The sequence below is a fragment of the Vicugna pacos genome, chromosome 26, assembly GCF_048564905.1.
Source record: "Vicugna pacos chromosome 26, VicPac4, whole genome shotgun sequence".
Classification (NCBI taxonomy): domain Eukaryota; kingdom Metazoa; phylum Chordata; class Mammalia; order Artiodactyla; family Camelidae; genus Vicugna; species Vicugna pacos.
Window position 1 is genome coordinate 20889504 of NC_133012.1, and position 27284 is coordinate 20916787.

Below are 27284 nucleotides of genomic sequence, written 5' to 3' on the forward strand. Positions count from 1 at the left end.
ATAGAGAGGTATAACAGAGAAGACAGAGAAAGACTTCTCTTTATGCGTAGGATGCTCCAAAAAAATTGATGCCTTTCAATTCCTTTATTTGGTCAACAAACATTTATTGCTATACAATAACAAAGCACCTAGCTCTGTGCACACCAGGTTAATACTTCCTGTCTGATCTTCATTATAATTTTTATTTTTTTAATTTTTAATTTTCTAAACTGAAGTATAATCAGTTTACAATTTTGTGTTAGTTTCTGGTGTACAGCATAATGATTCCATTACATGTATTCCTTTTCATATTCTTTTTCAATGTAGGTTATTACAAGATACTCTATAATATAGTTCCCTGTGTTATACAGTAGGACTTTGCTGTTTATTTTATATATAGTACAGTGTATCTGCAGATCCTGACCTCCCAATTTATCCTCCCCACCCACTTTTCTCCCTGGTACCCCTAAGTTTGTTTTCTGTCTTATTATAATTTTGAAGATGTGTCATGATAAAGGTAATTGGGGGCCTCAGCTCAGAACCCAAATCCTATTTAGGAATCTTGAAGGTTTTTTTTATTTTTTGTTTTTAATGGAGGTACTGGGGATTGAACCCAGGACCTTGTGCATGCTAAGCATGTACTCTACCACTGAGCTACCTTCCCCCACCACAACTAGGAATCTGGAAGTTTTGGGATAGGAATATTCTATCATATCAACTTGCAGTCTGTCTACCTTTCATTAAATATGAACAAATGACTCCCTGCTGTAACACACATATAAAATTGTATACGTTGACAAGACCATGTATTTAATTTTTTTTTTTCTAAGGTTTACATTGACTTCTTTCCTGGTCCACTCATCCCCTGACTTCAGGTTTAAAAAGTTCTCTCTGGTTGGAATTGCTGCATAGGAACATAAAAAATTATTTCTTTAGAAATCAGCGAAAGTGGTAATTTGCCTCTAAGGGCAGTTGTTGAGCTACGAACAGAGGTTTTAGTCCTGACAATCACTGGATTAAGAACAAAGATATGCCAAAGGAGGAATTCTCCTATAATAACACTTACTGTGTAAACTGAGCAGGCAATGAGGTTCATTTATTCAGCATTTATTTGGGGGTGGAGGGTAAGCCCTGTGGGGGCAAGGAGTGGTTTATCTTGTTCACTGTTGGTATTCACAGCACCCAGCACATAGAGAATTAATTAAAACAGTAACCGAAGGCATGAATGTTGTTGATTTGACAGATGAGGAAACAAAACACTCCACGAATGTAAGTACCTTCTGCAGGTCATTTGGGTGGTAAGAAATGGAACTGGAGATCAAAGTCTGGTTAGACTCCAAGGCCTGTACCCTTTACCCATGACAAACTCCACGCACCCAGATTGGTGACTTTCCAGACTCCCTGCCTCTGTTTCCACGTTGCAAGTCACATCCTTTCCTGGGTGAGCAGAGTGGTAGGAGGGGTTGTGAGTGGTATCTTGACAGAGCAGACACCCCTGAATGCCATCAGAGCCCCATCTGAAGTTGCCCCAGAAGAGTCTCATCTTGGATCCCCGCCTTCCAGGTACTGAAATATATTCAAGCTTATGCTATAGATCAGACATAGATAAGCCCGCAGGCCTGTCAATAGAGGAGCCAAGCCAAAGCCTGTGACAACAATCCTTACAGACATCTGATTGTGTTCTTGCATGTGAAGCCCCCTCTCATACTTGATGTGGCTGAAGACATAGTGAGCCTCTGTGTCTGCAGTAGGTGGAGAAAGATCGTCAATTATAAACCAACATACAAGGTATTAACAAGAGAGATTCAACACCTACAGTCCCACTTGGAGTTATAACATGTTAATGAGCAAGAGAAACCAAGGAATGCATTTTTCCGCCTCCTAGGCTGCCTAGGTTCGCTGTTGATGTAGAATAATTGAAACCTCAAGTCGTGAAACCATGAATCAGGAGGGTTTCCTGTATTGTGAATGATGTCATCTTATAAGATGAGAGACTTTCAGTGAAATGCAGGAACGTTCAGGGTAATGTGTTTGCAGCAAGCAGGATCCTGAATTTATTGCAGAGAGGAGTGTGTGAGTTGACCAAAATGGAGAATGATGAGAAGTAACTAAATTATGTATGACAGTCTTTACAGAGCAGAGGAAGGAAGAAAGCTTAATGATGTTGTGGTTGAAGGACCAGCAGTAATTGGTGATGTATAGGTTGGAGGTTGGGTAAGAAGAGAAATGGATCTATAAAGACTCAAAGACTATAGATGAGTGTGACACGGACCAAGCAGTGGATCTGGGAGGGGGAGAGGAACCGGGGGCTCAGCATATAATAAATTTTAGTGGCAACAAGACAGCCAAGTGAAGTCAACGTGACATTAAAAATCATCATCTTAATCTATGTAGCTCTTTCCAGCCTGAGTCTTATCAGGCAAAAAAAAAAAAAATCTATAGTTAACGATGAAGTATTTTTCCCCTTTGCTTTCCCGGCATCCACCGAACGAAGTACATAATTTAATTATTGAATCTACAGGCTGGACCATGGAGATGAAGAATGATGTGTCTGCTGCTGTGAGAAATTAGATAGAACCAACTGTTTATTCTCATTATTCTTCCTCTGTTAGGCTAAATTAATATAGTTAACAAGCTTTTGTTTGGATTAGAGGCTCAGATCTGGGATGTGCTGATCAGAACCCATGATTACTACAGTAGCTATTATTTATGGACTGCCGACATATCCTCAAGCCCCAGGTGTAAAACAGACAGGGGTTCTTTCGTCATTCTCTGCGGTGGAACCAATGTTCCACCAGACTAAGGGGCCAGAAGTCTGAACAGAATAAGCCAGTTCAAGAAAATCAGACTTAGTTCCTTGGAGCATATGACTTTAGAAACGTCACCCAAGGTCTTTCCTGTTGACCTGTAGCACGTTTTCCCGATCTTTTTAACAACTGTGTCAAAATGTGCACAATTTAATAGCCAGCAAACTTTATGGGGAAGACCCGGAGGGGTGTGGCCGGTGGTGGGGGTTGGGAAGGGGTAGCAGGCTTAATTAAGCGCACACCTCAGGCCCTTCCACACAATCTGAGCAGTTCCCATAAGCTGGCCGCACAAAGCAATCATGCAAATTGAGCTTCGAGGCATTTGTGCCTCGAGGCATAGCTTCCCCGCCCGACCCACTTCGCTGCCCCAATAAACCCCTCCTGCGGGAAAGGGAAGCTGCTGCGGGGACATGGGGACTCAGCAAGCCCACCCCCAAGGCCCAGACCAGTTCTCCTTACTTCGTGTGTGTGTGTGTGTGTGTGTGTGTGTGTGTGTGTGTACATACACAATTTCTTTATAGCGAGGGCTTTAAGTAGCTGGCGGTAGATTCAAGTAGGGGATTTAAAAAAAAAACCCAAATCCTTCACCATCAACAACAGAAACGACTCTCAGGTTCAGAGATGCGAAAAATGAACGGCTATGAAGTCAGAGCCCGGGGAGCGGCCGGGAGCAGTCCGTCCCGGCGACCCAGGGCGGCGGCGAGACCGCCGCCACCAGATCAAAGTCAGGGGCAAACCCAAACCACCCCCACAACAAAGGGAGACAGGCAGCCGGGGAGGAGGGCTTCGTGCGCCGGCCCGAAAGGCCGCCGGCCGGACCCCCGGGTGGGCTGGGCGAGCTAACCGTGTGGCCGTGCCCGGAGCTCCGCGCCCGGGGCGCGCCCGCCGGCCCCCTCCCCAGGGCGCGCGGCCGCCCGGGCCGCCGCCGCCGCCTTCCGGCCACGCGGCGGCCCCGCCCCCTCGGCCGACTTCCTTCCCCGGCGCGCGGCGGGACGGCGGCGGCGGCGGCGGCGGCGGGTGCCCGCCTGCAGGTCGCGGACCGGGGCCGGACGGGGGGCGGGGGCCGCCTCCCGCGGGCCACGTGGGGCGGCCGCGGCGCGGGCGCGGGGAGCCCCGGGGACGCCCCTTCCCGGTTAAACCTGCTGGGGGATCGCGTGCGGGGCCGGCGTGCTCGGTCAGCCTCGCGGCGGGCACCGCGGCCTCCAGGGCGCTTTCCCTCTCGCGGGAGCCGAGGGCGCGCGGGGGTTCTGGGGGGTCTGAAAAGAGCAGCCCCTTCCAGCGGCCGCGTGTGCCGCAGGGGTGCGCGGTTCCGTCCGGCGAGCGGCATCGGGGGAGCGGGGGGAGCGTGGGTTGCGTCTCGGCTGGTGCCTAGAGGTATCTCCCTGGACTTGTTCCTCCTGTGCTTCTGCAGCTGGGCTTCGGGGCACCAGTGAGCCTTAAACCAAACCGAGCAATAAGTTGCTCTCCCTCCCCTCTCCTTCCTCCCCTCACCTCCTGTTTAGCCAGCACTTATCCTGCCCCCCAGAAGCGATTATGGAAGCCAGTCATTAAACCGGGTGGTAAGCCAGTTCATCCAGCATCGCTTCGTGTTAAGAGGGTTTTCAGGCTTCTCAGAATTGGGGCAGCATAAATTAGTGGGTGATCATAGCGCCGACCTGTTTGCTGCCTCCCAGTCGTAGGCACCGGCTCGCTGCACTTCACAGCTAGATCCTAAAGCCCGTGTTGGGAAATCCTCGCCTTCCCTCAGCCTAGCTGTCTAGGCTCTCAAAACTTACCTGGAGCTACCCGGTGCTGGTGTTGCCCTCCTTCCTTGCCCTTGTTTCATCCCCCCTGAAAGGACCCCTGTTCCCCGTCAGAAAGTGTTTGGCCCTGTCAGGGACTCCTTCTCGCAGAGACAGCTTGTGCCTGCCAGTGAGTACAGCCCAGGGTTACTCAAATCGCGCCCTGTTCGTAACACGCGTCACTCTTCCTGTTTCCTCCTCGCTTGATTCAGTATCAGAGTTGATAACTTCTGTCCCATCTGGGAAACTGAGGGAAGGGGAAGGGACAAGTGAATATCACAGTTGGGACAGCTCCGAATGGAAATCAAATGGCATGGATCATCATCTGGTGTGATTTGGGGCGAGTTATCTAAATTCTCGGAGTCTCTGTAAGAAAGAGGATGTTAGTTACCTTAGCTCAGGATGAGGCTTCAGTGAGATGATGTGTATAATCTTTAACAGTGTCTAAAATTTATTAATGATCAATAAGTCTCCCCCCTCCTTGTGCTGGCTCCATTTGATAAAGGAGAGAGGTAAGGATGAGAATGATCTGTAGGGCAGACAAGTGTAGGAACTTGCGAAAAATCGTATGAGGCAGCAGTAGATAGATGGAATATCAGGGAATGCGCCGCTATCAGGCGAAATCCAAACCTGTGAATAGTAGCTTAATTTCCTGATTTTTTTTTTTTCCTTAAGACCAGAGACTGTCTGGGGTTCATGTTCTGGGATTTCTGATTGATAAACATAAACTGAAATTGTCTGAGTGGGGAGATCCAGAATTGAAATGTGCTTGGGTTGAACTGGACCGAAATGTGTTTCTCAACTGCTGTTTTGTTGTGTTTTTCTTTTAGACACAGCATGAGCGAAGTTCTCTGCAAAAAACGTGATGACTATTTGGAATGGCCCGAGTATTTCATGGCTGTGGCCTTCTTATCGGCACAGAGGAGCAAAGATCCAAATTCCCAGGTAAGTGAGTTTTATAGGAGGCTGCTTGGACACTCACAGACCCGGAGATGCCCACAGATGAGCAAACTACAAAAGGGGGAGGCCCCTGGACACCCGCCAACCGACAAAATTAGAGTGAATCTGCTGGCTTTTGTGCATTCCTACATGCTTACATTTTCCTGTGACAGAGGAAGTTGTCATGTGCCGTAGGCCTCTGGTCTCATTTCCTGCCTCTCCAGTGGCAGCCAGCCACTCGAAGTCACCAAGCCTTTGGGCATGTTTCCCTGTAGGTCGGAGCCTGCATCGTGAATGCAGAAAACAAGATTGTGGGCATCGGGTACAATGGAATGCCAAACGGGTGCAGCGATGACCTCTTGCCTTGGAGGAGGACAGCGGAGAATATCCTGGATACCAAGTACCCTTACGGTAGGGCACACTTTGTGTTCCATTCTGGTTAGGGGCATAGCCATGGGGAGTGCTGAAGTACAACAGCTGGTCAGAAAGCATCATCTTCCTTTCCAGTCAACAGCTGCAAAGAAAAAAAAAATCCTATTGAACTACCCCAATTTCCCGCCGCCCTCCTTTAAAATCCAAAGAAAGCCAACAAGTAGAGGCATGGTAGTAGTCACGCAGCCCGGCCTGGGGCCCAGGGCTCTCCCGGGGTGGGCCCAGCGTGGGCCTGGCGTGTATCCCTGGCAGCCTGCCAGGCTGCAGAAGCCGGAGCACTGGTGGCAGGCTTCTCTGCAGGGTGTCGCAGCCCCTGGGGGAGGCAGCTGGGAAGGGGGCCTTGGGGCGCTGCTGTTTGCTTCTCAGCTGCGTGGAAGCAGAGCCAGCTCAGCGGGTACTGGCCAGGCCTTCACTCTGATGGGAAGCCCCTCCACCTACCGAGGAAATCTGGCTCTGGTTCATCTCTGGGCAGCAGGACACAAACTGTGAGCTGGACACCCAGAGGTGGATGATGCCCTAGCCTCCTCCTGGTCCCTGGGACGCTGCAGCCCCAGAGTGGGCGGTGGACAGACCACAAGCCGGAGGCAGGGAACCGAAGACCTTTGGCCTGGCCATCTCTGGTTTTCCTCTTTAAATTAGGGAAGGATGCTCGTTCTAATCTGTTGCCCACCTGAGTCCCGGGATGACTCACTTCAGAGACCGTCTGGGAGGGACAAGCCCGGCCTCATGTTTCCTTTAATTCCCTGGTGGATATGCAGCTGATGCTGTAACGAGGCACACGGAGCTGCATCCGCTGGTTGCTGAGTTTTCATACTGTTGGGACCTGTGTTTATGTTTGGAAATGAACAGACTGGCTCTTTTGGGAGTAAAGTAGATGGAGGCCAACCCATTGGGAAAGATGTGCCTTCAGAAAATGGGGTTCAGGCGTGACCTGAGCCCCCTGTTCCATTGGCCCTTCCCTGGTAGGTTTTTCCTCCAGGTTTTTCTCATGAAGAAATCGAAGTCTACATTTAGCCTAATTTATATATTTTTACTAATATTCCTGGACCTTAATCATGTTAAATAAGCCCCATGAATTTCTTTTTAAGCTGCTTCAGGGCAACTGCTTCATTTTTAAAAGAAAAAAAAACTGTGCCTCGAGATGAAGAAGGAATTGAGGAATGAGATCGGGGAGAACTACAAAGTACTCGCAATTTTCGGGGAATAAAACAGTTTAGTGATTAAGAGGATTTCATAGTCAAGTTAGTCCATTTAACTCCCCCCTCATAGGGGGAGGATGTATAAGATCCTGGGGAAAAGAGGATAAAACTGTCTCAGCCTCACCTTCTAGCTGAGTGGAGCACAGGAAAGGCATGCCAACGTATTTTAGAAACTTCTTCTCATCCTGCTTTTGATTCTGTAAGCTTTCGATGACAGGAAAGAAGGAAAGTGATTCATTGTTTGTAGGCACCTTCGAAGGTGATTTTTCACAGGTCAGTTTAAGGTCCCATAGAAAGATCACAAAAATGAAAGGGCGTTCAGGGTCCGCTGTGAAGTGTGTGAGTAGGCTAGCCCTTGTTTGCTGAGTCAAGGCGGTGAGCGCCGGGCCCTGGGGCTGAGCTTCCCACAGAGCAGTTCTTAGGAGGTGTCAGGCTGTGGCACTGAGGCTGACTGCAAAAAGATGCTCGTGGCTGGGCCGGCATGGAGGGTCCTCACTGGTTACCCAGCGGCTCTCCCAGTGGGACTTGTGCCTTCTTCCGTCGCCGTGAGCCCTGGGCACATTTCTGGCAGTGACCTAGAAGCCCGTGGCTTTGCAGCACATTCAGAATCCCCCGACTTCTCCCTTCCAGTAGCTGGTTGTGTTTGTTCCGAGATACTTGCCTTTTGTCCAAGTTGGAGAGTACCTTTCAGAGCTCCTTCCCAGAAGAAATTAAAGAGAAACCCACACAGGCATTTGCCCAGCTTTGCTGATCGTTTGCTGTTGATTGGTTGCTCCGTTTCAGGGCACTGGCTGTCTGTCTGCATTATCTTTTACTTTCCATGTGATACCTCTAGGTTTTCAAAGCTCTTTGCCCCTTTACTTATCAATTATTCATTTTACATGTAGCTGTGTTAGAACATAGACAATCTTCTTTCACAAAGAGTAAGCTTGTAATTTGATGTACCGTAAAAGTCCTAGAAGGTATTAAATGGTTTTTAAAAGGCATTTAGTATTACTTCTGCCATAATACATGTAAAAATGGAGTTTAAGTCTCAGTAACTATGGCTAGCCGTAAACTGTACACTCAGTCTGATCTTTTTAAAAGATTTCGTACCACAGAGAAATAAATGTTTTGGTAGCCTTGGATGGAATAGAAATGTTTGGTAATAATTGACTAAAATTACTTCTGTTTTAAGACCTTAAACATTAATCTAAAAAATAAGTGATAATGTCTAGAATTGGGTTGGGTTTAACCCTTTGTCTCCTCACTGACATGAATGATGGCTAGGTTGCCGTCTCAGAAAAGAGAGACTATGTGTTCATGCTTGTAAAGGAGCTTTAGAGATTATGTAAATTCTAGACAACTGATTTCCTAATTCTTTTAAATATATGGGGACCCTCTTTTAAATGTCAGTAAAACTTCCAAGACCCTTAAATAATGCTAGTTAATCTATTAGCATCTTTTTTTTAAGTTGAGGTATAATTGACATATAAAACGACATTAGTTGGAGGTATACAACTTGATGATTCATATGTTTCGGTATTTGATACATTTACAAAAGCATTTTTTTTCCTTGTGTAAGGACTTTCACGATCATGCCCACAGGGTCTAAGCTACCTGCTTCATTCATGGATGGGGACATGAAGGCCCAGAAGCGCTAAGTAACTAATTCAGTGCCACACAGGCAGAGTGACAGCTTCTAATTCCGAGGCCAGTGCTCTGTGTTTCCTGTGGGGCAGCTCAGGAATTCAGCTTTTCTGAAGTGGGTAGGTGGTGGCAGAGTGGACCACCCATTTTCTTCTTCCCACTGTGCACCTGAGCAAACAGGGGTATCCAGGAAGCAACCCCTTCAGAGGGCAAGGGTCAGGTGGTGGTGGCCTGAACCCAAGATTGGGCAGAAAGCCATCCACAGCTGGCCTGCCTCACCATTTCCCCAAAGGGGAGCTCTGAGTTTACCGGCAGCATACACAACTTAATTCTCCTCATTCACGCTGTAAGTGGGGAAGTCATTCGTCTCGATTGACACCTTGTGGAGGGAGGTGAACACAGAAGACATGTGACAGAAGGAAGACAGAGCACCTTCTGGGCTGTGTCTCTGGAGAGATGTTTTAAAGGCTGCTTTTGTTCTTCCAGGCTGAGGATCAAAACCTCATGAAACTATTTGATTACAATGTAGTATTAATGTGGAAAGTGAAAAGTTCCCGGTGCCAAGGAAACTGCCTTTCATCTCATCCTTTTCCTGAAAAATCCAAAAGATAGTATGATGTCAGTAAGGGTAAGTGGCAGGAAGAAGTCAGTGTTATTATAGTGACACCTTTTCACATGAATGACAACGGCAAAACCAGGAAGCAGCAGATTGATCTCATTTACCATGTAAAAAACTTTGGAAGATCTTAATTTTCATGAGGGGGTGGTTGCTAAACCCAGGGTGAAGTACTCAGCTGACATTTCCAGTTCCTTTCTCTTGGTTCAATTCATCAGGGAAGCCGATGTAATCAAAATACCAATTTTGTAAAATGCAGGTGACATACACGTGGTAGTTCAGAGATCGCTGTTTCCTTGGTTTGCGTAACCTGTTTTGATGACCTGGTTTACCAACCAGAGGTTTGGGGTAGAATCAGCTTCTTTCTTCCTCGGGAGCCATTGTTAAACTTCCCGTTTTTTAGCAGCACTCTCCACGCTCACCAGGTTTGCTTGTGTCTTCCTGCTGTGCTGGTCCCGTTGGGGAGGGGCTTTGCAGGGAAACTCGCCTCTTGCGTGGCCCCCTCTTCCACCCCAGTCAGCCAGGAAGCCAGGACTGCCTTGCGTGTTGCATCACGCCCTTCCTCATGGAAGGGACCGTAGTCGTGATGTCCCAAGACGGAGCGGTAGCCCTGCCTCCGGTGCACCGGCCAGAAGTGGAGACGTGGGACTTTTTTCCAGAGTCAGTTTATATTTCTGCAGCAAAACTCTAAAAGGGACATAATGCTGGGAAGGAAAATGCGAGAATTAATTAAGGCAACAGTTCAGCATGACAGCTGGAGACAGTTTTGCCGGTGTGTGACAGTGCTCCTTTAAATTTTATATTTAAATGTAATCTTTATTTTTCAGATTTAGCATATTGTTAAGCACGCGTAGATGTCATTTTAGTGATTACTTAGCCATTTGCCTTACCCTCTCGAACACTGACATTTTCCTGACTGTCACGCCTGTGATATATTTCTTTGGCATCCGAAAGGTTAGTCTTGAGAAACTAATTTATCAAGAAGTTTGGAGGCTGATCCTTCCTAAGCTGGGACTTCCTCGCAACTTGTAAGAGCTTCTGCGTAATTAAGATCAAATTTGTTCCCTCAGCCAGTTGAAATTGAGTGCCTCTGGTTTTGTTAGGCAGATCCGTGGATCTGAGGACTTGCTGTTTCTCTTTCTGCAGGATTCTGATTTCACTGATGGTGTCCCAACACCCCTAAGTGGCCATCCGGTCGCTGTGGCCGGACTGTGGGTCTCATGAGGGAGTTTCGTACAAAATCCCTAGTACAATATTGTACTTTGTGCAGTTGGTATATCTCCAGAAATATGCAATAAAATCTGGTTCCTAGAGGTGTTTGCAAGTATTTATATTGCTTTTTACTTTCACTTCTTAGGCCTATTGTTTTGTATTTAGATGGGCCTGTACAGGCCTTTAGCACGCAGATTAGCCAGGAATAGCCCCTCAGTGCCGAAGAGGACAGTTATCAGAACGCTGGACTGATGACCGTCTGGAGCCCGGGTCCACAAACGCAGTCATTGTGGGGTTGGTGGATGCACGACTTGACATGTACGTCTTCGTATCTGTATGAAGTAAATAATCAGTGAGGACTCCTCCAGCTCTAGAATTCTCGGAGAAAATTAAACAGTATGTCTTCGACTGTATTCGACTAGGGTGCCGTTTCTCTGCTTCGGGGGTCTTAGGTGAGTACTGAAAGCATCCCGGGTGAAGGCTACCGCCAACAGCTGTGGTGGCAGCGACGCAGACAGACTATGCGTCTGTGCATGTGGACAAATGAATAGAGAGAAACAGGCTTCGTTCCCTCCCTCCTTCCAGCGATTCAGATTTGCCCCAGTTCTGAGATAAATATAAGGTGGATAAAGACTGTGCACAGAGGCAGGAGGGGGAGGCTGAAGAGTGGAGGTTACCCCGCGAACACGGACCGGAAAGGGTTGGAGGACAGCAGTGAACAAAACGACCCCAAGTCTAACCCCCCCAGGAAAATACAGGAACAGAGGTGGCCCGCTCAGAACTCTTTGGAGACAAGAGGTAGTTCTAAGACCAAATAGAAAGAAAGGACTTGAGAAATCCTCATGGGAATCAGTCCACGTGCCAATGTTTATTGAAACATAGGTACTTGCCAGGCACCGGGAACGCCCGTGATAAAGTTAGAATATTGATGAGAGCTGGGGATTAGAATGAGAGGAAGCTTTCATCTTCTCTCTCCTGATGCGTAGGTCCCAGCCAATTAGCGGAGGTGTAAGTTTTCTCTCTGCTTCTTTCAAATGATAGATGCCATAGTAAATTTAAAATATTGAATATAATAACCAAGCATGAATTTTTAAATTCAGCAATTAAAAGACTTTGTTCAAAATGCCATTAATTTTGAGTTAGGTGGAAAAGGGAAGCAGAATTCTTCCTTGTCGGTTTCCCTTCTGCAAGCAAGTTAGAACTTTTTAGGAATTGACGTAAATGCTAATAAGGCATCTACTCTTGTCTCAGTTTGAGTTGTCTGTTGGTGAGTTCTCAAGGCATCTTGCTTCCTTTTTAAGACTCGTATCTATGTTTTAAAGAACATCACATTTTTCAGGATGTGTTCACCCGCGGACATTCATTTCCTCAGCAAATACTCAAAGGGCATCTATTATACGTATTCTGTGTCAGGTGCTCTGCAGCAGGAAGTAACGTAGCGGTCTGTTCAAGGAGCGCGCGGACTAGTAGTGGAGGAGGTAGGCGCTAATGGAATAAACAGATGTTACTGGATATTCCTTTATGTCCCCACTAGGGAAGGATGGGGTAGTGGGTGCTTGGGGCTGGGAAGAGCATTCCACAGGATGCTTGGGTGAAGGCCCTCAAGCAGGAAGGCACTGGAACATTGTGTGCCAAAGAGAGAATTGGCCCCAGTTAGCCGGTGAAGGCTGGACTAAATGGTGAGGTTGGGAGACCACAGGGTCCAGAGTTTGGATGTAAAAGAGTGTGGGAAGTGGATTGTCCGGGGGCTGGGTGAGGAGGCATCTGCTTCAGAGGCGGTCTCAAGAGAGCTGGGTGATAGGGGGTGGGGGAGGGAGATCCACCCCTTCCAAACAGTTCTGTCCGGAGCACCTAGGTCTGGGGGAAGATCAAGGGAAATTGGGACCCCTGAAGTTGGAGGTGTCTGAGAGAGCTTCCAGTGAGGCTGTGAGGTCGTACAAGTGGAGGGAGGTGTCAGTGTGGCATGGTGACATTTGGGTGACATCATGGAAATGAGTGAGGTTATGTAGGGAGAGGGTGCAAAGACTGGACCCTGGCAGGATCCTGGAGAACCATAATGCCTGGAGGTTGGAGGGAGAGGATGGGTCCACAGAGCAGGAATAGGGCAGCTGGGAGTGGGTTGAGCAGTGTTTCCAGGAGGGAGCAGTTGGCCACGTCACAGGCTGCTGAGAAGTCTAAGAAGGCAGAAATGCCCATGGGGTTTAGCAGCATGGAGGTCACTGTGGACGTTGCAGAGAGCAGCTCCGACAGAACGCTGGGGTTGGAAGGCAAGCTGGGGCCAGCTGAAGGGAGAACAGAGGGTGAGGGCATGGGCGCAGCCGACAGATCCAGCGTTGAGATGCGTGGTGCTTCAGAGTGGTAGGGTGGTGGGGGAGAGGGAGGCGGTACTGTCTGCACGAGGCGGGGGTCTGGTCTTTATCTGTTTCTGCAGCACATACTTGCTTGCAGGCGGAATAATCCAGGAGAGAAACAGATGGATGAGGATGTGAGAGGTTCGGCCCCCAAGCTCATAGGTTAGTAATGAGGGGAGGGACACTGTGTGGGGGCAGGGGGGCTGGGTGACAGGCCACACCGAGGCTCCAAGAGTTGCAGGCAGAGATGTAATCAATTGCAGCGTTTCTGTGAGGGATGAGGAGGTTGTTGGCTGAAAGGGGAGGGTGGAGGAGCGGGAGCAGGAGCAGACACCTGGGAGGAGGAAGAAAGATTGTTGTGTGTGCGGGTGGAGAGCTGGGGAGCCGTCCTGGGAACAGAGGGCAGGGTCAGGAGCACGGATCTCACCTCCAGACTCCTGAGTTAGATCGGTTAAGCCCCATCTTCTCCACGCCTAAAACGGATCAGTGAGTTGCCCGAGGCGTGCCTTGTGGAGCTGGAATCAGAACAGAGCCGTCCTGACTCCTGTCCCAGTGCCAGTTGGTCAGTCCCAGTTCACCTTTAAAAGCTGTTAACCCGAGAGGGAGGCTTTGAAGCTTTGTAGTGGGTATTTGCAGCACAACGTTGTCAGACAGCGATGGGTGTGCTGTTTCTGTCCCTGCTTCTTCCGTGCACGTGAGGCATCAGCGTGCATCGCGTGTGAACAGTGGGGCGGGAGGTGGGCACGCTCACCCGTGGATGAAGTGCAGTGTTTCCACTTCCTCCTCCTTCTGACCCGATTGTGCGCCCTCAGCACGTAGGGAGGCCTTGTAATTAGAGTTCTGGGGGCTTCATTCTCAATAATAGAAACACCGCAGTCAGAAATCTCTTTAGCCCTGAGCACAACCGCTGGGGCTAAATGGCTCCCCGGGTGCCTCGTGCAGACAGACAGACAGCCTTAGCGAGGGACCGCGAGGGAGGGGCGGGTGGGGCCAGCGCAGGGGAGAGAGGGAGGGACACGGCTGCTCTGTCCGGCGAGCCGAGCAGCCCGGGGCGCCCCGGCAGGAGCGGTCGGGGTGCCAGCATTTACCCAGCCCGTCTTCCGTGCCGTGCTCTTCCCAGAGGCTGGTCTGGGTGGCCACTCTCGGAGGCCCGTCGCTGTCTCTGAATTTCACAGGCGGAGAGGCCGAGGCATCCAGAGGTCGTGGCACTAGAAGGTGGGGGCAGAGTCTGTGCGGCGGTGGCGGAGGGACACGCAGGAGGAAGTAGGGCGGTGCGGCGGCTCCAGGAACCGGCACCTCCCGACCAGCCCGGAGGCGGTGTTCCGGGAGTGGCCTGGCCCCGGCAGGTGGTGCTTCAGAGCCTGGAGGGGCTGGCTGCCCCCGCGGACCCCAGATGGGGCCAGAATCCCGTTCTGCTGCTGTCTTCCGCCGAGACCGCCCCTCTGGGCACGCGGTCACCGCAGGACGGGCTCCAGGCGCTTTCCAAGGACAGGGCTGGGATCCTCCGCATTGTCAGTATTGCTTGTTTTTATTTTCACTCACAAACCGAGGCTGTGATAACCAGCATCTCTCCACTGGGATTGGGGCCCCTCAGTGCCAGAGCTAGTGGGGCCCAGTTTGCCTTCTGAACAGAAAGGCCGCTCGCTGCGCGTGAGGCGGGGCCGGGGGGCAGCAGTGTCTGAGTCTAGGCACGCGGAGTGGGAGGGCTGGGGTGTGGCCAGGTGAGGCCGGAGTGCCGTCCCCTGTCGCCTCCTGGCTCCCCCAGCCCCGGTCTTCACCCACGCGAGGACCAGCCAGCGAGCAGGCTGCCCCTTCTCAGAAGACAAGCCCGGTTCTGACGTGGTAACAGCAGCTCCAGCGGCAGAGCTCTCTCGTTCACGAAGCTTTCTCCTGCCGTTTTCTTCACGAGCTCTTCGCTGTAATCCCAGTGAGAGAGGAAGGGACGGCGTTATTACTCCTTCTCATAGCTGAGTGAGGCTGGAACTTGAACCCTTGTGTAGGCAAATCCCAGGGCTTAGACCCCCCTTTGTTCTGAAAGCCATTTGTAACCCAAATACATGTTTCTGCAGAAGCAACACTGCCTGCAGATTGAGTTCCCCATCTACCTACCAACAGGGCATTTAACCCCTCATTTCCTGGATTTTGGAAACACTTCACATCTCCCTGGCCCTTCTCCTGCCTCCTTGGCTCCGCCCTCTGGTTTGTCTGTGCTTGGGGGTCTCCTGCCTGGCCGGGCACGGTCTCTGCAGGGACTGGCCCCACCTGCTCCTGCAGCCCCAGCGCCCTGCCCCGCAAGCGCTGTGCCCGCAACCAGAACTCAGCACCGTGTGTGTCATGGGAGGGGCCTGCAGGTTTGAGCCCTTTTCTCTCCCTGCTGCAGCCAGGTACCAAGGGAAGCCCCTCTGGCTGGGTTCAGGGGAGGGGTAGAGGTCTGTCTGCGAAGGCAGGAGAGTGAAGAAGGCTTTGGAGAGTCCAGGTTGTCAGAGAGGCAGGCTGTGGGCAGGGGCTCTGGGGTGGGGGTGTGCAGCAGCGGCGGGGACGAGCGGGGTGTGGGTGACCCGGCCTGTGTGCGTAGAGTTGCCTTAGACCAGGGATGAAACTGTCGGTTCCTTCTCCCTGTCCCCTGCCCGCCTTAACCTCAAATCCTTTGAAAACTCTGATAATGAATCTAGTTGCTACTTTACAGGGACGGAAACTTCACGGAGGGGAGGTAGGTGGAGAGAGGAATGACGCTGTTTGTGTCCAAATTCTAGAAATGTTTGCTTTGGATTTGGGGGGGAACCATAATAATGAACACTTAATAGCCCTCGTGGGGGTGCTGGGGTGGTGGGAAGTTGAGGGAGGGGCTTAAATTTGGAGGCTACTCTGTTAAATTATTGACTTGAAGGATGGGTTCTTTGAAAGCTGGCAGTGATGGATGAGGCCCTGTCAGGGTATCTTTCAATAATTAAGAAATAAGTAGTTGAAATTCCATTTTATCTCCAGAAGCAGGGAAACAGCCCCCTAAGTGGGTCTGTTAGAGGAGTGGGTGCATGCCGCACCCCTCCGTGGAAGCCTCCATCAGGCGTCTGGGGGCACCCAGGGCAGGGGGTACCCTTGCTCTGAGAGAGCTGGGCCTGATTTAGCCACTGGTACCTGTGCGACTCCAGGAGTGAGAACACACTTAGATCCTGATTTCAAGAAGTAATGACAAAAAAACTTTGTCATCAGACTGGAAGCAGAACATCTTGTAAAAATGAACATTGAGTCATTTTTTAAAAGCTGCACGAGTCAGTTGTGAACCGGGTACCCCATTTTGAGTCAGTTATTATTGGCGGGGTGAGGCTCCCCAGCTTTTCACGGCCGTGAGCACACCCTTCTTGGCCCGAGTCCTGACCGTCTGCCTTGGCAGCAAGCCCGACTGTCCGCGTTTTAGTACAGGGTGCCGCCCGGCCCTGGGAGCATCACCGTCGTCAGCTGGGGGCACAGAAGCGCTCCCCAGGGACCCCGGGGTGTGGGTAGCACAGCCCGGAAAGTACGGCACAGGGCGGTGCGAGGAGGCTGAGCTCAGCCGGTGCTCTTGGTCGGAACCCCTCACCCGCCCCATGACAGCAGCCACCCCCGGCCGCCCCACTTTCCAGGTCAGCCCTGGCTGAGTACCCCTCAGGCCCGAGGAAGTCATTTTCTTCAAGTAAAATCCTGTACTTCTGAAAATGAAGAATTTTAAGTAACCTGGAGACTTTCTTTAACTGGAATAGAAAGTCAGTTTTCCTGACCCCAGATTTTATCAGGCCCCAGTCGTAGCCATCATTTGGATAGAATCACACTATTAAATTATTTGTGTAGCAATTAGCAGTTGTTTAGCATTATTCCGAGATTTCTTGCTTTTTTTTTAAACCTAATTAAAGTAACCTTACTATTGCTACTGTCTAAAATAGTTGCTGTATTAGTCTTACATCAAACGGGAGGAAGGTTAAATCTATAAAACGTTGAATCTCTTAAACCTGGCCAAGGATGGAATATATCCTGTTAATTTGTCAAACTTCCAGAGGAACGCCTACGTGAGACAGTAAGGATTAATCAAGCCCTGGTAAGAGGGAATTTGAAAAATACCGTTTTCTAATTATACGATCTCTTCTCAGTGGTCCAAGGTTAATGTGGTTCTGAATTCTGACAGTTAGTAATAGAAAAGGAAAAAAAAAAAAAAAAGACCAAAGCATATGAAGTATCTCATAATTACCTGAAACAGAAGTTCTCCTTGGAGCAATTAAGAACTTTATAAGCATTAATCTGATATTTTCAGCCTTTGATTCTTTTCCTCTTAAATGATATGGAGAATCATTGAAGGGTTTTGTGTCATTCTTTGTGCTTAACAAATATACATGTAGTGTTTGGAGATTTCTTTTGCTTATTACTCAGCCATAGATGAGTAATTCTGGGTGAATGGAGAATCCATCGTGTGTGTGTGTGTGTTTGTGACAGTTTAGCTGTCTTCTGACTACTTTTAGACGCTGTGTATCCTTGGAATACTTGGTCCTCATTCAAGCTACAAATATAAAAACTATGGTCAATTCGAGATCACTAGCAGAACCATCTCGTTGGTTTTTGCTTCCAGGCCTATTTGTAGCTCTTGCTGCAACTGTTCCTAAGCCACACCATGAAAACACCAGCACTGGGAAAAGATACATGTGTTCTTTAATTTACTGCCATCAAATATCTGTGGAGTGTTTATCATAGTGAGAGCAGTTACAGAGAAGACTCAGACCACCCCAAGAAGAGGCCTGAGGAGAAGATGGGAAATTGGGGTTAACAATGGGGATTTCAGGGTTTTACAAGTAGATCTGCTCTCTGAGAGTCTGTAGATGGAGGCAGCGAGAAGCCAGCATTATGGGTGACGGCTGAGTGATGCAGGGCTGAGAGCCGGGCCTTGCTGCTGGCACGGGAGAGGAGACCTGCGTTTTGTAGTGAGAGCCTGTCTTGGAGCAGATCAGCTATTCTAGAGGATGGAGGAGGGAAACTGGACATATTAGGAAAAAGCTAAAAATCAGATGACCTTGGGATTTTAAAAACTGCTTTTATTTACTTAGTTGGAAATGCACTTTTTCATTTATTCCGACAAACCGCAGGAGCACATACTGGGTCTTGAACCCCAGAGCTGGCTCTTGTGGCAAAGCTCTGGTTTCTACAGACTTGCCGGAGAGGGATTTGAATACAAGGGGAAGTGCATGGCCTTGTGGTCAGGCCGGCCGGGGCCCCAGAGCAAGGCTGTCCTGGGCCAGGGCACTCAGGTACCTGTCACGTGATCAGGGGAGATGCCAGGCTGGGTAAATGAGTCCCCAGACCCCACTCTGATTGACCTGCGTTACACAAGTTGAAGGGACAGTCGTCAAGTACATCTACCCTGTTTCACTTCGAGGACAGCCTGGGGCGTGAGGCCTGACTGCGCGGTACCTCCGGGGTGGGTCAGCCCTGAGGAGAGACGCAGGATGGTTTGGGAGGGGAAGCCAGGGTCACAGCCGCAGAGATGGGAGTTGTGGAGCTGAGAGGTCACCAGGCCAGCAATGGGAAGCCTTTCAGACCTCAGCATCCGGACAGACAGCACAGGCGGTCACGACGTGGGAGGGGCCGGGCTGGGTGTCGCGGGCTTCCCGGGCCTGAGGTTTCTCCCCGCAACCCTCAGGTGCAGGCCCGGGAGCAGGTGTTAGTTGACAGGGTCCCGTGTCGGGGGTGGGGATTTTTGGAGTCTGAAGTTGGAGGGGTGCCGGGGTGAGCCGGAGCAGTCAAGTGTGGATGGGACGCTTGCGTTTTGTCTCTGTCATTGGCTTTGAGTGTGTGGGACTGTGGATTGTCACCGTTCCTTTTCCGGAGCCTCACGTGTGCCTCACACTCTTAATGCCCAGCAGTCCTCTTGTTTGTCTCACAAGAAGCTTTATATTTTCCATCTTGTGATTTGGTAATTAAGAGAAAGAAAGTCTGTTCATAGTCCTGTGTATTATTTCTATAAACCGCCCTTCATACAGGATGCTCAAGGGAATCTGTTTCATATGATAATTCTCATTAATGAATCCAGACACACAGTGTTAAGTTTTGCCCCAAACTGCCCGGGATGAATTAGATAGTTGCAGCCAATGTGACACTTTTTAGAGATTCAAAAGAAAACAATATCATTGTGTTTCCTAATAGATTCAGAAACCGTAGGCCTGAATATTAATACCAGGACCATCAAAATGTAGCTATTAGATGGGAAAGCATAGTTCTGATATTTGAATTTAAGAGGACTTTTCTGTATTTCCCAATGTCACCATCAATAATTGGAATCTGCATTTCCTCCTTTATTCATTCAATAAATATTTAACACCCATTATGTTTGTGGCAGAGTGTTCAGCTCCTGGGGAGTTACAAAGAACCTAGAAGACTGGGCTCTGCCCTCAAGGGGGAAATAGCAGGAACAATTACATCTAATTGTTTTCAACACCAAGCAGTGTTAATCGCAGTTTGGGAACATCTCGGTCTCCAGGAAGGAGACGGGGCTGAGGGGCTCCTCCGAGGCCAGCGCCCTGACAGCCCATGAGCGTCCAGTCCTTCTCCTCCTCCCCCCAACCCCTCAGGGTTTATAGGACAGAGGCTCGGGGGGCCAGGCTCAGGTCCCTCTGCAGTCAGCGGGGATTATATTCTCGGACAGGCTGTGATCTGATTCAGCCAGCTTCTTTTTTTTCCTTTCGATTTTGTTAACAATGCCAGAGACTGTTCATTTCTACACACGACTGAGTCGTGGTATTCGTAGACTCAAAGGGGCGCTCCCCAACATCTCCTGAGAGGCCCCAGGTCAGCTCTGCCTGCAGCACCACAGAGCTGCCGTGTGACTCACAGAGACAGTTGTGATGCCCCCCCACCCCGATAACGGGAGGCCTGGGGAGGCTGGTACACCAGGGTCTGTATCCTGTCTGAGCCAGAGCAGGCCCTCGTAAAGAAAGGTTCACTGAGCAACTGAGTGAGTACATCCTGGCTGAAATGTATGAGAGCCATGAGTTTAGGACACGCTTCTTCCAAGGCCTTGTTGACAGAAAGAAAAACGCAGAACATAAGAGCTGTGAGTTGACTTATTCAGGGTCTTACTGAGAACTATAGCCCGGGAGACAGCCTCTCAGACAGCTCTGAGGCAACTGCTCTGAAGAGGTGGGGAGAGGCTGGTATATAAATGATTTGGCCTAAGGAGTTTGTGCAGTCACCGTACATCTCAGTTACTGCCAGTCACAAGGAACAGATCTCAGTTAATGAATTTAGTGCTTTTCTAAGTACGGGAAAATGCAAGAATCTGGGTTCATAAGATTTTTTTTCCTTGAAATTTGTGTCTAATTTTTCATGAAATCTCTCTCTCTCTCTCTCTATGACCTGTTTTGCCTGTTTTCCCAAAGCACAGAGCACCTCTTCCTGTTCTTTGCCCTAAATTCCTTTCAAGGTGAATTGTAGGTCAGCGCCTGCCGTGGCTAATGGCTTGCTCCTTGTAGAACTGGATGGTGGGCAAGATTCTTTGTTTTACAGCCTCAGCACTCCTGGAAAAAGGTGTTACGGGTAGAAGGTTGATGAGTTGGAGAGAGAAGGGGACACCTTGGAAGGCCCCGATATTTGTAATTAGGAGTTTAGTATGGTTTGGACCAAGGCCAGGTGGTAATTTCAACCAACACTTATCTAGCACTTGTGTGCATAGCGTGTGTGAAGTCCCCTAGCAGATACAAGAGGGTTCCGTAAGGCAGTGCTTCCTAAACGTGTCTGCAGGTTGGAATCACGTGGGAGAACCTCTTAAAAATTCCAGAGCCCAGGCCACACCCCAGATCATCACATCTCCAGGGGTGGGACACAGATACGGAAGCTCCTTGGCGGGTTCCAGCAGGCAGACGGGCTTGCGAATCACCGCCCCAGGGAGAACAGATTTAGGTAACACACCCAGAAACTTTAAATAATGATATTAGAAAGCAAGACAGCCACTCAGCAAAGCAGGTGGGGGATTCCAAAGTAGACCCGAGCAGTGAGTTCCACTCGCTCCCTCAGGAGGAGCGCCCGCTGGGTTAGGTGGTGGGAACACTCTCCAAACGGCCTGGCAAGGTGGTGGGCTTTGCCGGGTGTGGGAGAGGAGAGGAGAGGAGGGTGCCTCATTCACCTTGAATTCAGATAAGTCTGGAGATGACCTTGGATCACCATTTGGGGATCCTTAGTGGAACGAGCCAGTATAGTAAGTACTTGACTTTTCATTGCCCTTAAGTGGATGGATGCTTTTCTTACAAAGGACAAACTACTGGTCATCCACTGGTGTTCTTCTTGGGTGTCCGTGGGCCGAGAACCACGAGGCGCAGCAAGTCCCTCGGGATAGAAACGTGTAGCTTCACTCCTTGATGCTCCTGCTCTTCAAATTGCTCTTTGCCCTCTTGACGGCCACAGCGAAGATCTCTGCGTGTGCACCTCAACACACAGATGAGCCATTTTATGCTGGCCATTCCCGGCCCCAGGCTCTTGTGGAGCAGTGAGCTGCTGCTCTGCTTAGGGTGGGCGAAGACACTAGACCTCAGCCCCTCCCGGCGCTGACAGACCCGGCGGTGCTGCCGGGAACTGTCCTGCTGCTGATTGCCAACCTGTCAGACCACGTGGCCCTCATTTCTCAGTACTTCCCTTTTCTAATCAATTTTTTAAAAATTGAGTCTATTATCTGTGTTATTTCAGAGGGGCAAATGGAATGCCTCGGTACTATTAGCAAATTCTTCATGAGCTGCAATCAAAGATTTTTCTCTCTTTCTCCTTCAAACCCGCAGTGTGCCACGCCGAGCTGAATGCCATTATGAACAAAAACTCGGCGGACGTGAAAGGCTGCTCCATGTACGTCGCCTTATTCCCGTGTAATGAATGTGCTAAGCTCATCATCCAGGCAGGTAGGACCCAGGCCGTTCCACTTGTCACATTTGCATTGCTGCCTGCTCGTTGCAGACGTGTTTGATCTGAAATTGCTCTTGTTTAGGTCTAAATTAATTGCACTATCAACTTTGCAAGGTATTTCCCGTGTTTTGTTTTTGAACGGTGCCAGGTATTCTAAGACTAATTGCATCCTCTGTGATTCTTAGCGTGTTTTTAATTTAGTTTGCAACTTAAACTGCAAGCTGCCAAAAAACAACACAGGCATTGCATATCATTACTGCCAATTTACTGTTCTCCGACATATTGTGCATAGATTAGGGGGGGAGGGAGAGGAATGAACCTCTGTCAGAAACAAGGTCAGCCGGGAGTCCCTATATGAAATTTTAATTTGTGTCTAATATATGGTAGAGATTTGAGGACCTAAACATCTCTTTGCATATATGTGTCATAAGACTCAAATGGTACTCCTTCAAGTTTTTCTTACCTTATGGTTACCATAAATCTTCACCACTGTATTCTGAATATTTCACCTTTTTCAAACTGTCACATCTAAGATTCAGCTACACTTTATCTCTAGAAGGCTCAGCTTGAGATTTAAAGACTTACTATGTTAGCCAGATGTGTGGTTTAACGGGGCTGTTTATCACAAGCCCGCAGATCCCTGAGCAGAAGAGGTCAGCTGGGATCAGAATCAGGGGCCTCCGTTAAGGGATGTCGTGGGCTTCCTCGCCGGTGGGGCACGATCCTGCCGGAGCTTCCCTCGCCATCCTTCAGCACAGGGACGGCAGCAGGCGCCCGGGGAGAGCAGCTTCCTGTGGTCCCTTCCGAGGCTGAGGCTGCGAGGCGAGCAGGGGGCGTGCGGAGTACCCTCCAGGTTCTTGGCCCTCCTGTTAGCACTGCCTGGTGAGACGGGAGAGAAGACAGACCTGCCCTCCGTCAGGCCGGCTTGAGTTGGCCTCCCGAGCTGCTCTTGGAAGCACAGTGGTACTTACCTCTGGTTTTGCCAGCATTCTTCACTACCCCTAGTAGCCTCCTGAGTTAGGAGTCCCTGCCTTATGAATAAAGAATATCTGATTGCCTGCAGTATAGAAAATTTGTTAATCGGATCAAAGCTTGACTATTTGACATGTTTTCACTTTGCATTTATTTTTTTAAAAAAACCATAAAGACTGGAGGGCAGATTAAATATAATCTGTCCTCTGCTGTGTTTGAAAGCAGCAGACACCTATTTCAGTAAGTGGACGGTGTCTGCCTGCACACTCAGAGAAAGGTGATGGATCAGACACTACCCGGGCTTCCGCCCGCATGTCTGTTGCGGCGTCTGTACGTGCATATAATGAGGTGTCTTCCATGGTTGCCTTTTAAGGTATAAAAGAAGTTATTTTCATGTCTGATAAATATCACAACAGCACTGAGACGACGGCGGCCAGGCTCCTGTTTGAGATGGCTGGGGTTTCCTTCAGGTAAGTGGAAAGCACCTGGGGAAAAAGGTTGCCTGAAAGCCTGATGATGACACACGCTGACCTTGCCTGGTGTTTAATTTCTTCCTGTGATGCCTGACTTCCACGCTTGGAAGTGCCTTTTTAAATGTGGGGGGTTAAGGATCTAAAGATTATTCTAAGGATAGATTTTCACGAGCAGCCGCAGAAGTCTCTGAAGACAGTTGGTGTAATGGCTACACTTTCCTGTTAGTAACTTTCCAGGGCTCGGACTGATTATTCTTGTAGTGAGAAACTTTTAAATTCGCAAGTTTCATCACATTAACATTAAGCCTTTGTAAACTTTGCAGATGTAATGACTCTGGCATAAATAATTGAGGGCGAAAGTAACCTGCCAGATGGAAACACCAGGGCTTCCTTTTACAACAGGAGTTTAAACTGAGATTTGAAAAAGTCATTGAGATTTTCATGCTTATCTTTGCTAGGTAAAGATTGGGCGGGATGTGTTACTTGCAAGTAAGTTCAACCACCTTTGGTTCCCAGTGGAAACTTCTTTTGAGACTGAAAGCTTTCTGGAGAAGTTCTCTTATAGTATTTGTGGTCAGCGTTTGGGGTCCTTATCATCGGTGACACACCTGGCCCCTTGGATGCTTCATTAGGGATATGGGTTATATGTAATGAATCTCTTAAACGGTTGTGCCTTAAGACACAAATTATTTACACAGTACTAATTAGATATTTACTGTTTACTGATTTTTTTTTTTAGAAGAGTATGTTTAGTCCCAAGTGTTCTTTTTAACTGAGAAGTTACATCAATGAGAGAAGAAATATCATGGGTTTATTTTACTTCTGCATTTTTAGAACATGGATTTTACGGATGACTCCTCTCTAGAGCTGGTTGGTTTTCACTGTGTACGAGAGCAAAAAAACAAAAAAATGTACTCTTCTTTCTCTTTGGAGTGATTCCAAGTTGGCTGTGGAACTTTCCTGGACAATAAGATAAATCTGGTGGGAAAACGAGTCATCGAATATCGTGTTGTGCAGCTAACTTGTTAGAAATCCTCCGACTCCCCGGTAATTCATGCGCTCAGCTAGCTGAAGAACACACGAGCCAAGCCACCCCCTGCGCCTTTTTTTGGTCTCAGTCTTTGCTGGTCCGTGGTCCTCTCGGTGTGGTGCACTCTAATTGGCTCCTACAGAGACAAAATATCAAGCGAATCCTGGAAAGTTTTTTCCTCCCCATGGAAAATGTAGGTTAAGCCAAAGTAAACAAATTGCTTTAAGTACTCACTGGATAAAACCTTTATTATGTTTTGTTTCTTTACGCTTAGGAAATTCACACCAAAGTGCAGCCAGATTGTCATCGACTTTGATTCAATTAACAGCAGACCGACTCAGAAGCTTCCGTGAGTTTCATCTCATTAAATCTCCAGAAGATGGGGTTATCCTCTACCAAGAAGCTGCTAATACCTTTCATCTTGAAGTTACACGTAACTTTTTAATAGCCAGGACAGCACAAGTAGACATCTGAAGAATATAAAACCTCAAATCTTCCTGTCTCCTCTGTCACATGGGATCAGCATCTATTTAAACTATTGATTTAAGGTTTAAAATAAAGGCGCCGTAGGTGGCCTGTCGCACGGGGCTGGAACTGGGCGCCCCCCCCTTGCCTCCTAGTTTTCAGGGCGCTGGTGACTCTGCAGGAGGGCGTGTCGTCCACTGCGCCTCACAGCCTCTCTTCAACGCTACGTGGGCTGGAAGGACACATGAATAATTGCTCTCTTCCACTGGGATGAGCAGACACCCTGAGCGGAACATCTGGCCCAAATGAAGCATAACGCGTCATGCCCTTGGGAAGAAAAAGCTCCCATGTGATGGTAGCATTTGAGTATTTGCTTTAGAGAATTGAGGGAACCCCACCCACCCACCCAAAGGTCCTAGACAGGGAGCACGTCTGTCCTGACAGCCGATGAGTGTAACTGAGCTTGGGAGCCTTTCTCTGCTTCTGCTGTCCTGCCACCCATAGGGTAGTGGCACCGTGTCTCTCAGGAGGGCAGGGACCCCTGCTGTTTTTGCTTCTTACCTTTGGTTTGTGGGTGACACAGCTCTCACGGTAGTTTATCCAAATAATGAGCTGCTCCCGGAGGAGGCAGCCAGCCTCCCCGTCTCTCCCAAACCCACGCCCTGCTGTGGGGCGGGCTGTGTGGATGAGGGACGGTGGGCCTGCACCTGCTTCTCCCACCCAGGGCCATGTTGCTGCTGCTCCTCGTGCCAGCCTCGTGCCATTTCCAAGGCTGCGCTGCACCCGGAGAGTCATTAGTTCCCATCCTGTACGTGAACCGGGAGGAAGTTCAGCTGGCCTGCAGGTGTTTCTTCCACATCTGTTGGTGATGGGAGATCACCTGTGCCTTTCTGGACACAAACCTCACCTTCCTAATCACTGTGCTTTGGGGAATGCATGGCAGTGCACCTTGCCTTTAATCTCATTTAATTCTTACTAAACTCATTCAGTACCTTTGTGGAGAAAATGGTTCCTTTATCCTAAAGATTATGACCGTTTCAAAGTGTTCTTATATTTTTATGAGTTTTTATTTTGTCTCTGAGGTTTTGTATAACATGTTCTGGGGCATCTGTAATTTGGCTCCTTACCAATGTTATTAAAATTTTATTAAAATCTGCCACACCGAAGTATGTTCATTTTTATATTATAATTATGTGTTCGACTCTCTGCTTCCATCATTTCTGTATTGTATGTGAACACAGTGCATATGTTTTAATGCTCAGAGAACAGTTTGAGTGTTTCTGTGTGCCTCCCTCAGGGTTGCTGGGCGATGCGTCTTTATGGGCCAGATTGAAGATGGGCAGGAGGGCTCTCTTCCCCGTCTCTCTCCTGCGTGCCCTGCTCCGGTCTCCGGTGTGGCCGTCTCGTGGGTCATTAGCCATCTGATGGGTCCCAGGCCTCCTCTCTCCTGTAATTCTGTCTCCAGTTCTGGCTTCTGCTGCCCTTCTACTGTTTCTCTAAATCCCCTTTTCTCTCCTCTTTTTTTTTTTTCCTTTATCTCCTCCAAACCCCCTGCTCCAAAGTACATAAAACAAAAGGTAAGTAGAAGAAAGGAATCAGTAAAGATACTTAAAGAGAAACTATGTTAGATTTTTATGTTGCTGTCGGTGAGTTGTGGGCCCTTTTAGAGGAGAGCGTCATTTTTATGTCACATTTGTCACTAAGTCTAGGAGCTAGTAACCCGTACAGTCAGCCCTCTGTGTTCGCGGATTCCACATCTGTGGATTCAACCAACCTTGGATCAAAAATATTCAGGAAAAAAAAAATTCTAGGAAGTTCCAAAAAGCAAAACTTGAATTTGCCACATGCATTTTTTAGGCATTTACAGGCAGACCTCTTTATTGTGCTCCGTGGACGCTGACTTCAGTTTTTACAAATTTAAGGTTTGTGGCAACTCTTCTCTGAGCAAGTTTATAAGCACCATTTTCCCAACCATATTTGCTTATTTCACATCTCTGTGTCACATTTTGATAATTCTCACAGGATTTCAAACTTTCTCATTATTAATGTTTATGATGATGATCAGTGATCTTTAGTGTTACCACTGCAGGGTGATTATGACTTGCTGAAGGTTCAGATGATGGTTAGCATTTCTTAGCAATAAAGTATTTTTTGACTAAGGTATGTGCATTGTTTTTTTAGACATAATGCCGTTGCACACTTAATAGACCACAGTATAGTGTAAATGTAACTTTAATATGCACCCGGAAACAAAAAAATGCATGTAACTTGATTTATTGTGATACTTGCTTTATTACGGTGGCCTGGAACTGAACCCACAGTCTCTCCAAGGTCTGCCTATACATAGCATTTATACTGTATTTACAACTATTTACATGGCATTTATATTGTACTGGGTATCGTAAGGGATCTGGAGATGATTTCAGATATTCAGGAGGCTATTCATAGGTTATATGCAAATACTACATCATATTCTATTTAAGGGACTTGAGCAT

At 48.6% G+C, this 27284-nt stretch overlaps 1 protein-coding gene across 6 annotated transcripts; it reads left to right on the forward strand.

Moving 5' to 3' along the window:
- The first annotated feature begins 3698 nt into the window (after positions 1-3698).
- DCTD (dCMP deaminase) lies at positions 3699-26948 on the forward strand. 6 transcript variants are annotated; one of them, XR_012064533.1, is made up of 7 exons: positions 3699-3817; positions 5398-5512; positions 5782-5917; positions 21729-21845; positions 23195-23291; positions 24228-24517; positions 24599-24734. XR_012064533.1 is itself a non-coding variant. In XM_072950495.1 (6 exons), exons 2-6 carry the CDS (start codon positions 5405-5407, stop codon positions 24675-24677), a joined length of 537 nt encoding a protein of 178 aa, XP_072806596.1. In that variant the 5' UTR covers positions 3699-3817; positions 5398-5404; the 3' UTR covers positions 24678-26948. The 6 variants fall into 6 exon arrangements, 4 of the variants coding, with proteins under 4 accessions (XP_072806596.1, XP_072806595.1, XP_072806597.1 ...); XR_012064534.1 differs by having other exon boundaries at positions 23238-23291; XM_072950495.1 differs by lacking the exon at positions 24228-24517 and having other exon boundaries at positions 24599-26948.
- Positions 26949-27284: the final 336 nt, after the last annotated feature.